This window comes from Salvelinus sp. IW2-2015, unplaced genomic scaffold (assembly GCF_002910315.2).
Source record: "Salvelinus sp. IW2-2015 unplaced genomic scaffold, ASM291031v2 Un_scaffold467, whole genome shotgun sequence".
Taxonomy (NCBI): Eukaryota; Metazoa; Chordata; class Actinopteri; order Salmoniformes; family Salmonidae; genus Salvelinus; species Salvelinus sp. IW2-2015.
In genome coordinates, this window is record NW_019942558.1 from 301,889 (window position 1) to 319,540 (window position 17,652).

Consider the following 17,652-nt stretch of genomic DNA (forward strand, 5'->3'; position numbering starts at 1 on the left):
TCTGGGGTCTGTACGGTCAATGTCCACGGAAGACGTAGGCAGTGTCGGTTTCTTCATAGCATTCACTGTCGCCTTAAAAACAGACTCCAGATCAGGGGTAAAAATTTCTGAAATCTGAACCCTGTCATGAAAAGTGCTGTAGAAATTGTTCTGTACCACTCAGAGACAAAATTCCAACTTCTATAGAAACTAGAAGGTGTTTTCTATCCAATAATAACAATAATATGCATATTGTACGATCAAGAATTTAGCACGAGGCAGTTTAATTTGGAGACCCAAATATGCTAATGCGGAACAGCACCCCCTATAGTTCCAAGAAGTTAAGCAGATCACCATAGTGCCTGTCCCCAAGAACACTAAGGTAACCTGCCTACATGACTACCGACACGTAGCACTCACGTCTGTAGCCATGAAGTGCTTTGAAAGGCTGGTCATGGCTCACATCAACAACATCATCCCAGAAACCCGAGAACCAGTCCAATTTTCATACCGCCCCCAATAGATCCACAGATAATGCAGTCTTTATTGCACTCCCCAATGCCCTTTCCCACCTGGACAAAAGGAACATCTAAGTGAGAATGCTATTCATTAACTACAGCTCAGCGTTCAACACCAGAGTGCCCTCAAAGCTCATCAATAAGCTAAGGACCCTGAGACTAAACACCTCCCTCTGCAACTGGATCCTGGACTTCCTGACGGGCCGTACCCAAGTGGTAAGGGTAGGTTACAACAAATCCGCCACTCTGATCCTCAACACAGGGTGCTTGCTCAGCCCCCTGCTGTACTACCTGTTCACTCATGACTACACAGCCAGGCACGACTCCAACACCATCATTAAATTGGCCGATGACACAACAGTGGTAGGCCTGATCACCGAGAACAACGAGACAGCCTATAGGGAGGAGGTCAGAGGCCTGGCCGTGTGGTGCCAGGACAACAATCTCTCCCTCAACTTGATCAAGACAAAGGAGATGATTGTGGACTACAGGAAAAAGAGAACCGAGCACGCATGCCCCCATTCTCATCGACGGGGCTGTAGTGGAGCAGGTTGAAAGCTTCCAGTTCCTTGGTGTCCACATCACCAACAAACTAACATGGTCCAAGCACACCCTGACAGTTGTGAAGCGGGCACGACATAACCTATTCCCCCTCTGGAGACTGAAAAGATTTGGCATGGGTCCTCAGATCCTCAAAAGGTTCTACAGCTGCACCATCGAGAGCATCCTGACGGTTTGCATCACTGCCTGGTATGGCAACTGCTCGGCCTCTGACCACAAGGCACTACAGAGGGTAGTGTGAACGGCCCATTACATCACTGGGGCCAAGCTTCCTGCCATCCAGGACCTCTACAGCAGGCGGTGTCAGAGGAAGGCCCTGAAAATTGTCAAAGACTCCAGCCACCCATGTCATAGACTGTCCTCTCTGCTACCACACGGCAAGTGGTACCGGAGCACCTAGTCTAGGTCCAAGAGGCTTCTAAACAGCTTCTACCCCCAAGCCATAAGACTCCTGAACATCTAGTCAAATGGCTACCCAGACTATTTATATTACCCCCCCCTCCACACCACTGCCACTCTCTGTTGTCATCTATGCATAGTCACTTTAATTAACTCTACCTACATGTACATACTACCTCAACTAACCGGTGCCCCCTCACATTGACTCTGTACCGGCACCCCCCTGTATATATTGTTATTTTTTACAGCTCCTCTTTAATTACGTGCTTCTTTTATCTCTTGTTCTTAGCCGTATTTTATGAGACTGCGCTGTCGGTTAGGGGCTCGTAAGTAAGCATTTCACTGTAAGGTCTCCTGTTGTATTCGGCGCATGTGACTAATAACATTTGATTTGATTTGATTTGAGAGAATGTGACCTGACGCTGATCTTGGCAGTGGAAACATGCCGTGCAGCAGAGCTTACTGATATACGGATAAGGTCCATGGCGCTATAAAGGCCACATATGGACAATGTCAATGCTACGTTCAGCCAGCCAGTAAAGAAATTCCCCTTTGCCACAGCGAATGCTAATGCTAAAACTACAGCCAACTCTGCAGTAGACAACCCCAATACGTGCAGATGTTGTGAAATTTCTCAGGGACGGGGAAAAGAACATTGCCCAGCCTATGGGAAGATATGCAAATCACGTTGCGAGGGTCTGCATGAAAAGCAAGAGCAATTAGTGTAAAGTGCACTCCATTGAAAAAAAAACACAGTCGTGGCCAAAAGTTTTGAGAATGACACAAATATTAATTTCAACAAAGTTTGCTGCTTCAGTGTCTTTAGATATTTTTGTCAGATGTTACTATGGAAAACTGAAGTATAACTACAAGCATTTCATAAGTGTCAAAGGCTTTTATTGAGTCATTTTGCAGTGTTGACCCTTCTTTTTCAAGACCTCTGCAATCCGCCCTGGCATGCTGTCAATTAACTTCTGGACCACATCCTGACTGATGGCAGCCCATTCTTGCATAATCAATGCTTGGAGTTTGTCAGAATTTGTTTGTTTTTGTTTGTCCACCCGCCTCTTGAGGGTTGACCACAAGTTCTCAATGGGATTAAGGTCTGGGGAGTTTCCTGGCCATGGACCCAAAATATTGATGTTTTGTTCCCCGAGCCACTTAGTTATCACTTTTGCCTTCTGGCAAGGTGCTCCATCATGCTGGAAAAGGCATTGTTCATCACCAAACAGTTCCTGGATGGTTGGGAGAAGGTGCTCTCGGAGGATGTGTTGGTACCATTCTTTATTCATGGCTGTGTTCTTAGGCAAAATTGTGAGTGAGCCCACTCCCTTGGCTGAGAAGCAACCCCACACATGAATGGTCTCAGGATGCTTTACTGTTGGCATGACACAGGACTGATGGTAGCGCTCACCTTGTCTTCTCCGAACAAGCTTTTTTCCGGATGCCCCAAACAATTGGAAAGGGGATTCATCAGAGAAAATGACTTGACCCCAGTCCTCAGCAGTCCAATCCCTGTACCTTTTGCAGAATATCAGTCTGTCCCTGATGTTTTTCCTGGAGAGAAGTGGCTTCTTTGCTGCCCTTCTTCACACCAGACCATCGTCCAGTTATTCAAACTCAATCAGCATGACAGAGTGATCTCCAGCTTTGTCCTCGTCAACACTCACACCTGTGTTAACGAGATAATCACTGACATGATGTCAGCTGGTCCTTTTGTGGCAGAGCTGAAATGCAGTGGAAATGTTTTTGGGGGATTCAGTTAATTTGCATGGCAAAGAGGGACTTTGCAATTAATTGCAATTCATCTGATCACTCTTCATAACATTCTGGAGTATATGCAAATTGCCATCATACAAACTGAGACAGCAGACTTTGTGAAAATTTATATTTGTGTCATTCTTAAAACTTTTGGCCACGACTGTATATGCTATCGAGTGTATAGGGGCAGTGAGCGCAAAAGGAAAAAAAGTGGTTTGTTACTCTACTACTTAATAATAAACCACAGAAATGCCAGCGGGGGCCACATGTAACGTTAAGTGTCCCGGCGAAGTCCACTTTGAGTTGGACGCAGCAATCTAGCTTGTTCAGTGTGCACCCCGCAATGTACCAGTGGCCATGAAAGCAGCTACGAAGGCTCAGCTTGACAAATACGAAGCAGATGGCCACATCACATCCATCACCGAGCCTACAGACTGGATAAGTAATATGGTAATCGTCAAGAAACCAGACAAGCTACGGATATGCATTGATCCTAAACACCTCAACCTGGCTCTGCAACGTTCAAATTACATTATGCACACATTGGAGGATGTTCTTTACAAGCTCCCAAAGGCCAGAGTCTTCACGCTTGTGGACGCCAGAGATGCAGTGCAAGCTCAACGAGCCCAACAGCTACATGACCCCCTTTTGGACACCCTGGGGCAAGAAGAGGTAGTTGAAGCTCCCATTTGGGGTCTCCATGGCTCCAGAGGTGTATCAGTGGAAACAGCATGAGCTGTTGATGGGACTCAGTGGCGTGGAACCCATAGCAGATGACATCCTCGTATTGGGCTGTAGGGACAGTGATAAGGAGGCAGAATGTGACCATGACGCCAAGCTGCAGGCCCCGATGGACATATGCAGATTGGTCACGCTAAGGCTAAGCATAAAAAAGCTTCAGTTCAAAGTGCCATAGGTCTGCTTTTATGGGCACATATTGTCCTCCACTGGATTGAAGGAGGATCCTGAGAAAGTGAAGGCTGCCTTATAAATGCCCCCATCTGATGTGAAGGCAGTGCAGAGCTTCGTCGAATTAGCCAAGTTCCAATCGCAGCTCTCTGAGGTGTGTGAGCCACTCAGGAGGATCATGGACAAGGAAGCCATCTGGCATTGGCTCCTAAAACACGACGCAGCGGTGAGGGAAATAAACAACTGGTCACCCAGACACCTGTACTGCGATACTACGATGTGTCAAAACCTGTCACGATTCAGAGTGACTCGAGCCAGTATGGACTTGGCTGTTGCCTCATGCAGGAGGGCCAGCCTGTGGCATTCGCCTCTAGGGCACTCACCCCAACAGAGCAGAACTATGCCCAGATAGAGAAGGAGTGCCTCAGCATTGTGTTTGCATGCCAACACTTCCACCACTACCTGTACGGGCGTGACAACATTACCGCAGCGACAGATCACTAGCCCCTTATTGCTATATTCAGCAAGCCTCTAATGAATGCCCCTGAAATGACTGCAGCGCATGCTTCTGGCCCTACAAAGCAACAACCTCAAGGTGGTGTATAAGCCAGGGCCGGAGATGTATGTGAGTGACACGCACAGCAGGGCTACTGTATCAGGCACACACACACACACACACTCCATGCATGAACAACACACAGTGCAGCTTACAAACAGAGCAAGTGGATGTTGAACACATCAACCAGGCTGACTACCTCAATGTTACGGACCAGCGCCTTATACAAGTCAAATAGTACACAGAAAGGGACAAGCACTTCCAGGCATTGAGGTCTGTGATTCTGATGGGCTGGCCTGACTGCAAGGAAGAAACTGCTCTAGCCGTCAGAGACTATTGGCCAGTCAAAGAAGAGCTCAGTGTTCAAAACTGAGTAATATTCAAGGGTCAGAAAGTCATTATTCCCCGGTCTCTGCGCCCTGAGATGTTGGCGTGCGTGCACTCAAGTCACATTGGCAGTGAGGCCTGTTACAGACAAGCACGTGACACACTGTATTGGCCATAAATGCACAATCTGCAATGAATATGTCATTGAGCAACCGAGTGAGGCGATGATGTCGCATGAGCTACCAATGCGCCCCTGGCAGAGAGTAAGTCTAGATCTCTTCCAGCACAGTAGCAAAGACTTTTTGCTGGTAGTCGATCATTATTCAAACTTCTGGGAGATTGACCTCCTCCCCGACCTCTCAGCAGAGACAACAATCAAATGCTGCAAGGCTAAGTTTGCCCGCTATGGCCAGCCAGATAGGGTAATCTCAGATAATGGACCCCAATTCTCCAGATTTGAGTTCTGAAAATTTGGAGCAGAATGGAAATTCAAGCACATCACCTCAACGCCACAACACCCCTACAGAAGGCATGGATAGCAACCCGGCCCAGCGCCTCATGACAAGGCACTTAAAAGCAGCTCTGCCTGTAGCCAACACTCTTCTGGAGTCCTGTGTGGTGACAGACGTGCTGGTGAAGCTACGTCACAGAAGACAGGTCTCCAAGTTCATCTACGACGGGCCTCTGGAGACTCGGATCTTGTGTACAGAAAGTGGCACCACGCTCCTACTTGGTCGAAGTGAATGGATCACTGTACCGTCGTAACAGGGTTGACCTTCGGATTGCTGAGCTAGCACCTACTCAGAACCATGATGGTCATAGGGGTCGCATGACAAAGGATGGAACCCCAGCAAATCACGTGGGGCCTGAGGCACTGGGCGAAGAGCCAGGGGATCACAGTTCGGCCGCTCCCTCGCCCATCAATACTCCCCTTAGACAGTCAGGTGACACACCTGTGCGGGAAACCGCAGTCCTCGCAGACAAGCCCCCTGTCTTTTCACGCTGCGGGCGTCTGTACCAGCCACCTAAAATACTTAATCTGAAGGTTTCCCATTTGGGATTGTTGACAGAGATATGAAAATATAGAAAAACTGGGAAAAGTGAAGAAACTATCAAAATGTGTTAAGTTAATACCTGAAAAAATCCTAAACTGTTCAAATTGAAAATTATTACTAGGTTTGTTTTGTTAGTGAATTGACAGCTCCTGTCCTATTTTATAAAAGGGCAGATGTTATGGGTGTAAAATGGCACAGTGTTGCCATCTGTTGGTAAATGTTAATTACTACAGCTCCAGTGTTTTTACCAGTGTGCTTGATATACCCAGATGGATTGTAATGTACTGATCGAGACTGGTTACTCGCATTAATGCCTCTGTCTCGTCATTTAACATCCAAACAGTCACACCAGATACTGACTGATTTTCTGATCCATGCCACTACCTTTTTTTTAGGTATCTGTGACCAACAGATGTACAGTGGGGCAAAAAAGTATTTAGTCAGCCACCAATTGTGCAAGTTCTCCCACTTAAAAAGATGAGAGAGGCCTGTAATTTTCATCATAGGTACACTTCAACTATGACAGACAAAATGAGAAAAAAAAATCCAGAAAATCACATTGTAGGATTTTTAATGAATTTATTTGCAAATTATGGTGGAAAATAAGTATTTGGTCAATACAAAAGTTTATCTCAATACTTTGTTAATATTACCTTTGTTGGCAATGACAGAGGTCAAACGTTTTTCTGTTAAGTCTTCACAAGGTTTTCACACACTGTGCTGGTATTTTGGCCCATGGCCTCTCCATGCAGATCTCCTCTAGAGCAGTGCTGTTTTGGGCTGTTGCTGGGCAACACAGACTTTCAACTCCCTCCACAAAATTTTCTATGGGTTGAGATCTGGAGACTGGCTAGGCCACTCCAGGACCTTGAAATGCTTCTTACGAACCACTCCTTCTTGCCTGGGCGTGTGTTTAGGATCATTGTCATGCTGAAAGACCCAGCCACGTTTCATCATCAATGCCTTGCTGATGGAAGGAGGTTTTCACTCAAAATCTCACATACATGGCCCCCATTCATTTCTTTCCTTTACACGGATCATCTCCTGGTCCCTTTGCAGAAAAAACAGCCCCAAAGCCATGGATGATGTCCACCCCATGTTTCACAGTAGGTATGGTGTTCTTTGGATGCAACTCAGCATTCTTTGCCTCTCAAACACGACGAGTTGAGTTTTTACCAAAAAGTTCTATTTTGGTTTCATCTGACGCATATGACATTTCTCCCAATCTTCTTCTGATCATCCAAATGCTCTCTAGCAAACTTCAGACGGCCTGACATGTACTGGCTTAAGCAGGGGGACACGTCTCGCACTGCAGGATTTGAGTCCCTGGCGGCGTAGTGTGTTACTGATGGTAGCTTTGTTACTTCTGTCCCAGCTCTCTGCAGGTCATTCACTATGGTCCCCCGTGTGGTTCTGGGATTTTTGCTCACCGTTCTTGTGATCATTTTGACCCCACGGGGTGAGATCTTGCGTGGAGCCCCAGATCGAGGAGATTATCAGTGTCTTGTATGTCTTCCATTTCCTAATTAATTGCTCCCACAGTTGATTTCTTCAAACCAAGCTGCTTACCTATTGCAGATTCAGTCTTCCAGCCTGGTGCAGGTCTACAATTTGTTTCTGGTGTTTGACAGCTTCTTTGGTCTTGGCCATAGTGGAGTTTGGAGTGTGACTGTTTGAGGTTGTGGACAGTGTCTTTTATACTGATAACAAGGTCAAACAGGTGCCATTAATACAGGTAACGAGTGGAGGACAGAGGAGCCTCTTAAAGAGAAGTTACAGGTCTGTGAGGCCAGACAAATCTTGCCTTGTTTGGTAGGTGACCAAATACTTATTTTCCACCATAATTTGCAAATAAATTCATTAAAGATCCTACAATGTGATTTTCTGGATTTTTTTCTTCTCATTTTGTCTGTCATAGTTGAAGTGTACCTATGATGAAAATTACAGGCCTCTCTCATCTTTTTAAGTGGGAGAACTTGCACAATTGGTGGCTGACTAAATACTTTTTTGCCCCACTGTATATCTGTATTCCCAGTCATGTGAAATCAATAGATTAGGGCCTAATTAATGTATTTCAATTGACTGATTTCCTTATTTGAATTGTAACTCAGTAAAATCTTTGAAATTGTTGCATGTTGTGTTTATATTTTTTGTTTCAGTGTCGCTACAGAATTGTAACGTGATATGTGATGCTCCATATCATAGTGTCAAATATATTGATAAAAGTCTCCTTGTCCGAGATAGATTTACATGGTTATCAAAACATGTTTCTACAATGGATAAAATGAATGGTGAAAAAACTGTTGGAAACATTTCTGTGTTTGACTGATAGGTTTTATCGGTATTATGACGCCTCCACTGTGGGGCTCAGTTGGGATGCAGCTACCCCCATTTCTCTTCAGTCTAGCCTGAGTCCATCAAAGAACAGGAAGTTAACAAAACAGAAAATAAAAATATGTGCTTTTCAGCGATGGCTTTATGAGATAGCTAGCAACTTGTAAACAATGACCCATTCCTATATGTAAGTACTATTTCAATAGTAATATTAAATAATACACATTGGCTGTTAAGCCAATCATATCATATGACTGTTGCCTTCCGTTTAAGTTTATTGGGATGGTAATGACATTTATTTTTGATTATAATTATTAGGTGGAGGTCGCTAGCTACAATAGTGTCTTCAACCTAGCCTAGCTTTAAGTTAGCTAGCTAGCTGCTCTGTAGTGCAAGCTAGCTTGACTTGCTATAAAGTTAAAGAAACAAGTTGAGGAAAAAGTAACTAAACAAAACATGTTTTATTATCACCTGAAACAATATATGTATCATGTCTTGAATAAAAAGGTAATATTTTTGCAATCTCCCAAAATAAATGCAATCTCTGATGAGAGACAGGCTCTCCTCCAGTGGTGTGTATGGAATGGAATGGGTAATTGTTTACAAGTTGCTAGCTATCCCAGAAAGCCATCCCATGAAGCCCACAGTAGATGCATCAAAACAGCACCCCATATAAAATAATGTATCTTCCGTCTCTCTGTGCTTCATCATTTTCCTTCAATTCGCAAGAGGCTGAATGTATCTCACTGGAGAAAGCATCCGAGCGAGGGAAACAGCGCCCCTCTGTCTCTGTATGTGAAGCCCATTTATCTGATGCTGTCTGGTCAAAAATAATATGATATTGTTGCATTGAATACAAGGGACGCCAGCGAGCATTTGGCCTCCAATGATATATTTTTTTTTTATAATAGCCAAACAATGTTGAGCTAATCTGAGAATATGAATGATCCTGGTGCACCAAAAAAAAAGGGTAAAGGGAAGTCAATTTGGATTTGGCTTCACACCAATCACATCACCTCAAAAGCCAAACCTTAGGCCAAACCTTAGGTAATGACATTTGTTTTTGATTATAATTATTAGGTGGAGGTCGCTAGCTACAATAGTATCAAGGCACAGTGTCACGGCATATGAACTAACAGGTTATAGAGGAAACAACACAATTATAACAACACATAGATTGGAATATGGCCTTTTTTCCTGGTTTAGCTTCACATGTGATTTTGCACGCTCTCCTGCAATTTGCATAACAAACACTACACTTCTCCGTTCAGGTTCAGCAGTGGGGCAAGACTCCATGAAGATGACCTAAAATGTAATGACATACGTGACGATGTAAACGGGCACAAGACTCCGTGAAGATGACGTATGGCGTAATGAAAAACGTCACGATGTGTACAGGGCATTATTTGATGTGTATATTTTTTGACACGCAAAGACCCCAAAAGCGTTCCATATGAAAGCACCATTGCGCCCAGTGTCCGTCAATCATAGAATGACGTCATCTATCCATAGCGTTTCCAGTGTGGGTAGGCGGGGGCTCCATATTCCCTGGTCTCTACTCTTCTGCAAACTAGGGAGAGACAAGGCTAGACACGATTTCAGCTCCGTTGTGAGCCACACCGGCTACCATTGGAAGCTATTAAGAAAAAAAGGTTTAATCTACGAAAAGACAGACACTCCCCAATTTTGTGCTCATACCGCTCTTTAGCAGTGTTGAAGATGATTTATTGGGCATGCGAATGAGTAGATAATCCGACCGGTCAACCTGAGATTCGATGGGAGGAAAACCCGGAATTACATGTCGGGATTAAAGCAAATGGGACCCACTGGGCCTCGAGTCTGAGTGAAGGAACACGGTGGCGACGCTTGGAACAAGGCAAATCTATGCATTGTTTATCAAAATGTCGGTCTTTTCTTTTTTCTAACTAGCTAAATTGGAGTTTGGGATTTCAGGGGTGTATTCATTAACTCTAACGTTAACTATTTATTGTTTAAGCACTAAACCGAAGCAAACAGTGCAAACGAAACGGGGAGGGACGCACCTGACTTTGTCCAATAAACTCGTTTTCTTTTCAAAACGTTTCCGTTTGGAGTAAGCGGTTTTTGTTTCAAAACGTTTTGCAACATACTCGGCATAATAAATACACCCAAAATACACTCCACCTTGGCAAAATAAATCTTTACTTTTTCGGTTGCGCTTGAAGAGGGTAGGGTTAGATTTCTTCCATACCAACTCGGGGAGCGATTTTTCGACTAAGAGAGTGGTAACTAACTAACTTCGCTCATTGATAGAAACATGTCAGCGAAGTTACGCCTGAAGAAGTTGGAGCAATTGCTCGTGGACGGAACCCTTAAGAACGCAAATTCACTGAGCGTCGAGACCCTTCTGGATATACTGATATGTTTGTACAACGAATGCAGCAACTCTCATTTGAAACGAGAGAAGCACGTGACCGACTTTCTGGAGTGGGGTAAGTTTTGACGTTTGATAACCTGTTCTGATTTCACGGTCTGTGACAGGGCTTGTGCTCTTTATGTGCAATTATACATTCTCCGTTACTTGTAACCCATCTATGCTAACTCTGTAGCTGACAAGCTAACTGCAATTCTGGCCTAGCTAAGAGTCGGTCATTTGGAATAATTACATAAAGCTCTAACATACTCGCACTTAAACCAATTAGCTTAATTAGGCGACTTATATTTAAAGTCATGGTACATTGTGCATATAGTTTGTGAAATAACCAATACCTTCATGATCATTCTTTTGTCGAAACCTCTTCACACTAAACAGTTGTTTCTGAAATGTGGCCGGGTTAATGTTCTCTTACAGAGGTGAATGTTCTGTTTTTATTGGATTGCTTATCTATTGGGACTCGGTGTGTGTGTGGAATCAAAATAGAAACAGAATGCACTCTCAAGGATTGTGTTTTGTCAGGGAAACCAGTTGCTGATTTTTGACCTTCCTTCAGCCTGTCCTATCAGGCACTGTTTACATTTTACTTGTCAGAGCTGTTCTACAAATGTGACCACATCTCCAATTTGAATTTCATACCCAAGGAATGGTGTTCAGAATCAGGTGAGGGCGAGGCTCATAACCTCTTGGTTTATAGTTTCCAGGTTGAGGGAAATTGAGGAATGTTACATCTAAAAGTCATTAATTTAGCCAAATAGGCTAATTGTTATTATTCATAATGAATAAGAAGCAAACTTTTCTTTGTGACAGAATTCCTCATGTTTTATGTCAGGACCCCCCCTCTCATTCCTTACTCAATCTGCTCCATTCCAGACACACAAACTGTAGTCCACCCTGGCCTTTGGGCTGCAGTCATTCGATACAATGAGAGGATTCTCTAATTTGGGCTTTTCATTGACGTCATTAATGAGATTACACCCCAGTGTGTCTGCTCCTGAAAATACGGTCGCTGTCATCAGAAGGTGCCAGAACTGTTTTCACTGTCCAAGAGAGTCCAGTGCACCACTCCTCCTTTGGTCCTGGAACTATCTTAAGTCAGCATCTGAAGGGGGGGAGAGAGTATGGCTGCACGGTTTCCTGCCCTACCACTGGATTCATAACATGGGCTCATTTGGTTTAGCCTAGGCCCGTTTGTGAATGGTCCTTTTGGAATTCAACCAGGGCAGCTAAATTATACTGTAGCGAAGGGCTCATGTCCAAGAGTCAAGTTTATCGCTGTGGTCTTGGTCACATCGAACACCTCAGGGTTGTGTTCAGTCACCACAAAATGGGTGAAAGGTAGAGCGATATACACTACCGGTCAAAAGTTTTAGAACACCTACTCATTCAAGGGTTTTTCTTAATTTTTTACTATTTTCTACATTGTAGAATAATAGTGAAGACATCAAAACTATGAAATAACACATGGAATCATGGTGAACCAAAAAAGTTTAAACAAATCAAAATATGTTTATTTGAGACGCTTCAAATAGCCACCCTTTGCCTTGATGACAGATTAGCACACTCTTGGAATTCTCTCAACCAGCTTCCTGAGGTGTTCACCTGAATTTGCATTTCAAATAACAGGTGTGCCTTGTTAATTTGTGGAATTTCTTTCCTCAATGCGTTTGAGCCAATCAGTTGTTTTGTGACAAGGTAGGGGAGTATACAGAAGATAGCCCTATTTGGTAAAATACCAAATCCATATTATGGCAAGAACAGAGCAAAGAGAAATGACAGTCCATCATTACTTTAAGACATGGTCAGTCAATGCGGAAATTTAGGAACTTTGAAAGTTAATTAAAGTGCAGTCGCAAAAAACAAGCGCTATGGGGAAACTGGCTCTCATAAGGACTACCACAGGAAAGGAAGACCCATAGTTACCTCTGCTACAGAGGAAAAGTTCATTAGAGCTACCAGCCTCAGAAATTGTAGCCCAAATAAATGCTTCAGAGTTCAAGTAACAGACACATCTCAAAGTCAACTGTTCAGGGGAGACTGTGACAGGCCTTCATGGTCAAATTGCTTCAAAGAACTACTACTAAAGGACACCAATAAGAAGACGAGACTTGCTTGGGCCAAGAAACACGAACATTTAGACCAGTGGAAATTTGTCCTTTGGTCTGGAATTCAAGGCACACTTAACAAACATGGTAAACACAGCATTCTGCAGTGATACGCCATCTGGTTTGGGCTTAGTGAGACGATCATTTGTTTTTCAACAGGACAATGACCCAACACACCTCCAGGCTGTGTAAGGCCTATTTGACCAAGAAGAAAAGTGATGGAGTGCTGCATCAGATGACCTGACCTCGAAAATCACCCGACCTCAACCAAATTGAGATGGTTTGGGATGAGTCGGACCGCGGAGTAATGGAAAAGCAGCCAACAAGTGCTCAGCATATGTGGGAACTCCTTCAAGACTGTTGGAAAAGCATTTCAGGTGAAGCTGGTTGAGAGAATGCCAATTGTGCAAAGCTGTTGGTGGCTATTTGAAGAATCTCAAACTTTTTAAACACCTTTTTGGTTACTGCTTGATTCCATGTGTTATTTCACAGTTTTGATGTCTTCACTATTATTGTGGAAAGTAGAAAATAGTAAAAAAATAAAGAAAAACCCTTGAATGAGTAGGTGTTCTAAAACTTTTGACCGGTAGTGTACATTTTGCATATATATTTTACATAGAAGGTACTTTTATATAAAGCAATCACATAACAATAATATATTACCAAACAACATAAGCTCTTTAATCTTACCCCACCTATCACCCTAGACCACCCTCGTTTGGTTTCCATGTGCCATATATTTTTCAATTGCTGTAATGTAAATTTGTTTTTAACCTTTCCTGAACCTGTGACCAGAAACAAGCTACATAGGGGCAATACCAGAATAAATTATCTATTGATTCTGTCTCTTCCCAGCAAAATCTACAGAGCTGAGATTGTTGTGTGTGATATACAGTGGGGCAAAAAAAGTATTTAGTCAGCCACCAATTGTGCAAGTTCTCCCACTTAAAAAGATGAGGCCTGTAATTTTCATCATAGGTACACTTCAACTATGACAGATTTAAATGAGAAAAAAAATCCAGAAAATCACATTGTAGGATTTTTTTATGAATTTATTTGCAAATTATGGTGGAAAATAAGTATTTGGTCACCTACAAACAAGCAAGATATCTGGCTCTCACAGACCTGTAACTTCTTCTTTAAGAGGCTCCTCTGTCCTCCACTCGTTACCTGTATTAATGGCACCTGTTTGAACTTGTTATCAGTATAAAAGACACCTGTTTTTCACAATTTAATCGAAGTAAAAATTCCCTGTCTTAGTTCAGTTAGGGTCACCACTTTATTTTAAGAATGTGAAATGTCAGAATAATAGTAGAGAGAATTATTTTTTTCAGCTTTTATTTCTATCATCACATTCCCAGTGGGTCAGAAGTTTAYGAACTCAATTAGTATTCTCCGTTGACTGATAGTTTTTGTATTCTTCCTCCTTTATTGCCATTATAACAATATTATTCTTCTGTACTTTAAATCAAGTAATTTGGCTTTCATTGTTTTATCATACCGTAGCACCTCTGTAGTGTCTTTTAGGGAGTCCACGTTAGTTTTCAATATCATATTCGCCGCTTGTGTTTCTTCCATAATTTTATTACTGTAATCCATTCCTGTTTTTAAGGTCTCAACCTCCCACAGTAGCCCAGACAATAGAGACATAGTTATAAAAACATCCCCCTCAAATGTTACATTTGGAATTCAGTTTCACTCGCAGAGCTCGAGGAAAGTTCTTCTCTTGTTCACTTTGATGTATCTGATTCTTTTTCAAGCATATCAAAATGCTGATCAATAAATAGTTCAAGGTTCTCTATTATCCAGAATGTTTGTTTCGCAGTTATCAGCTAATCCTCCATTTTTATGATTAATTCATGGGACAAACTGTACCTGCCACGTCATCAATACCTTATTTACAGACCCGTTTGATCATTGTTGGGATGTTCCTACAATTTGTTTGAAGGCCACCTGTGGTAAATTCTATTGATTGGACATGATTTGGAAAGGCACACACCTGTCTATATAAGGTCGGACAGTGCATGTAGGAGCAAAAACCAAGCCATGAGGTCGAAGGAATTGTCCGTAGAGCTCCGAGACAGGATTGTGTCGAGGCACAGATCTGGGAAAGGGTACCAAAACATTTTTGCAGCATTAAAGATCCTCAAGAACACTGGACTCCATCATTCTTAAATGGAAGAAGTTTGGAACCACCAAGACTCTTCCCTAGAGCTAGCTGCCTGGCCAAACTGAGCAATCGGTGGACAAGGGCCTTGATCAGGGAGGTGACCAAGAACCCGATGGTCACTTTGACAGAGCTCCAGAGTTCCTCTGTGGAGATGGGAGAACCTTACAGAAGGACAACTATCTCTGCAGCACGCCACCAATCAGGCCTTTATGGTGGCCTGACGGAAGCCACTCCTCAGTAAAAGGCACATGACAGCTCGCTTGGAGTTTGCCAAAAGGCATCTAAAGACTCTCAGACCATGAGAAACAAGATTCTCTGGTCTGATGAAACCAAGATTGAAATCTTTGGTCTGAATGCCTAGCGTTGCAGTTAAGAAATTCATGTTATCAGGCAATATTAATTAGTGAAATTGTCACTTCTCTTGCGTTCAGTGTAAGCAGAGTCAGGGTACAGTTGAAGTCGAAGTTTACATACACTTAGGTTGGAGTCATTAACTCGTTTTTCAACCACTCCACAAATGTCTTATTAACAAACTATAGTTTTGGCAAGTACACAAGTAATTTTCCCAACAATTGTTTACATTTCACTTATAATTCACTGTATCACAACTCCAGTGGGTCAGAAGTTTACATACACTAAGTTGACTGTGCCTTTAAACAGCTTGGAAAATTCCAGAAAATGATGTCATGGCTTTAGAAGCTTCTGATAGACCAGTTGACACCATCGGAGTCAATTGGAGGTGTACCTGTGGATGTATTTCAAGGCCTACATTCAAACTCAGTGCCTCTTTGCTTGACAACGTGGGAAATTCAAAAGAAATCAGCCAAGACCTCATAAAAAATATTGTAGACCTCCACAAGTCTGGTTCATCCTTGGGAGCAATTTCCAAACGCCTGAAGGTACCACGTTCATTTGTACAAACAATAGTACGCTAGTATAAACACCATGGGACCACACATGGGACCATCATACCGCTCAGGAAGGAGACGCGTGCTGTCTCCTAGAGACGAACATACTTTGGTGTGAAACGTGGAAATCAATCCCAGAACAACAGCAAAGGACCTTGTGAAGATGCTGGAGGAAACAGGTACAAAACTATTTATATCCACAGTAAAACGAGTCCTATATCGACATAACCTGAAAGGCTGCTCAGCAAGGAAGAAGCCACTGCTCCAAAACCGCCATAAAAAGCCAGAATACGGTTTGCAACTGCACATCGACAAAGATGGTACTTTTGGAGAAATGTCCTCTGGTCTGATGAAACAAAAATAGAACTGTTTGGCCATAATGACCATCGTTATGTTTGGCGGAAAAAGGGGGAGGCTTGCAAGCCGAAGAACACCATCCCAACCGTGAAGCACGTGGGTGGCAGCATCGTGTTGTGGTGGTGCTTTGCTGCAGGAGGGACTGGTGCACTTCATAAAATAGATGGCTTCATGAGGATGGAATATTATGTGGATATATTGAAGCAACATCTCAAGACATCAGTCAGGAAGTTAAAGCTTGGTCGCAAATGGGTCTTCCAAATGAACAATGACCCCAAGCATACTTCCAAAGTTGTGGTAAAATGGCTTAAGGACAACAAAGTCAAGGTATTGGAGTGCCCATCACAAAGCCCTGACCTCAATCCTATAGAAAATTTGTGGGCAGAACTGAAAAAGAATTTGCGAACAAGGAGGCCTGCAAATCTGACTCAGTTACACCAGCTCTGTCAGAAGGAATGGTCCAAAATTCACCCAACTTATTGTGGGAAGCTTGTGGATGGCTACCCGAAACGTTTGACCAAGTTAAACAATTTTAAAGGCAATGCTTCCAATTAATAATTGAGTATGTACAGTATACTTCTGACCCGCTGGAAATGTGAAAGAAATAAAAGCTGAAATCATTCTCTCTCTTATTCTGACATTTCACATTCTTAAAATAAAGTGGTGATCCTAACTGACCTAAGACAGGGAATTTTTACTAGGATCAAATGTCAGGAATTGTGAAAAACTGAATATTTGGCTCAGGTGCAAGTAAACTTCCGATTTCAACTGTAGCTACATGTCTTAACTTATGGCTGCAGGGGCAGTATTGAGTAGCTTGGATGAAAGGTGCCCATAGTAAACTGCCTGCTCCTCAGTCCCAGTTGCTAATATATGCATATTAGTATTGGATAGAAAACACTCTGAAGTTTCTATAACTATTTGAATGATGTCTGTGAGTATAACAGAACTCATCAGGCAGGCAGAAACCTGAGAAAAAATCCAACTAGGAAGTGGGAAATCTGAGGTTTGTAGGTTTTCAACTCATCCCCTATCGAAGATACAGTGGGATTTGGGTCAGTTCGCACTTCCTATGGCTTCCACTAGATGTCAGTCTTTAGAACCTTGTCTGATGCTTCTACTGTGAAGTGGGGCCGAAGGAGAGGGGAATGAGTAAGGTCTGCCATGAGCTGACCATGCTCTGACCATGCGCGTTCACATGAGAGGGAGCTCTGTTCCATCGCACTTCTGAAGACAATGGAATTCTCCGGTTGGACCATTATTGAAGATTTATGTTAAAAACATCCTAAAGATTGATTCA

The 17,652-nt window shown here is 43.0% G+C and overlaps 1 protein-coding gene across 1 annotated transcript in view; it reads left to right on the plus strand.

Annotated features, from left to right (window-relative positions):
* The first annotated feature begins 9,979 nt into the window (after nt 1-9,979).
* Nucleotides 9,980-17,652, plus strand: part of cdc42bpb (CDC42 binding protein kinase beta (DMPK-like)) — a 125,895-nt gene continuing 118,222 nt past the window's right edge. Inside the window, exon 1 of the mRNA XM_024135499.2 lies at nt 9,980-10,870. Coding sequence (XP_023991267.1) covers nt 10,696-10,870 — 175 coding nt within the window. The 5' untranslated portion in view covers nt 9,980-10,695. The remainder of the gene's footprint in view (nt 10,871-17,652) is intronic.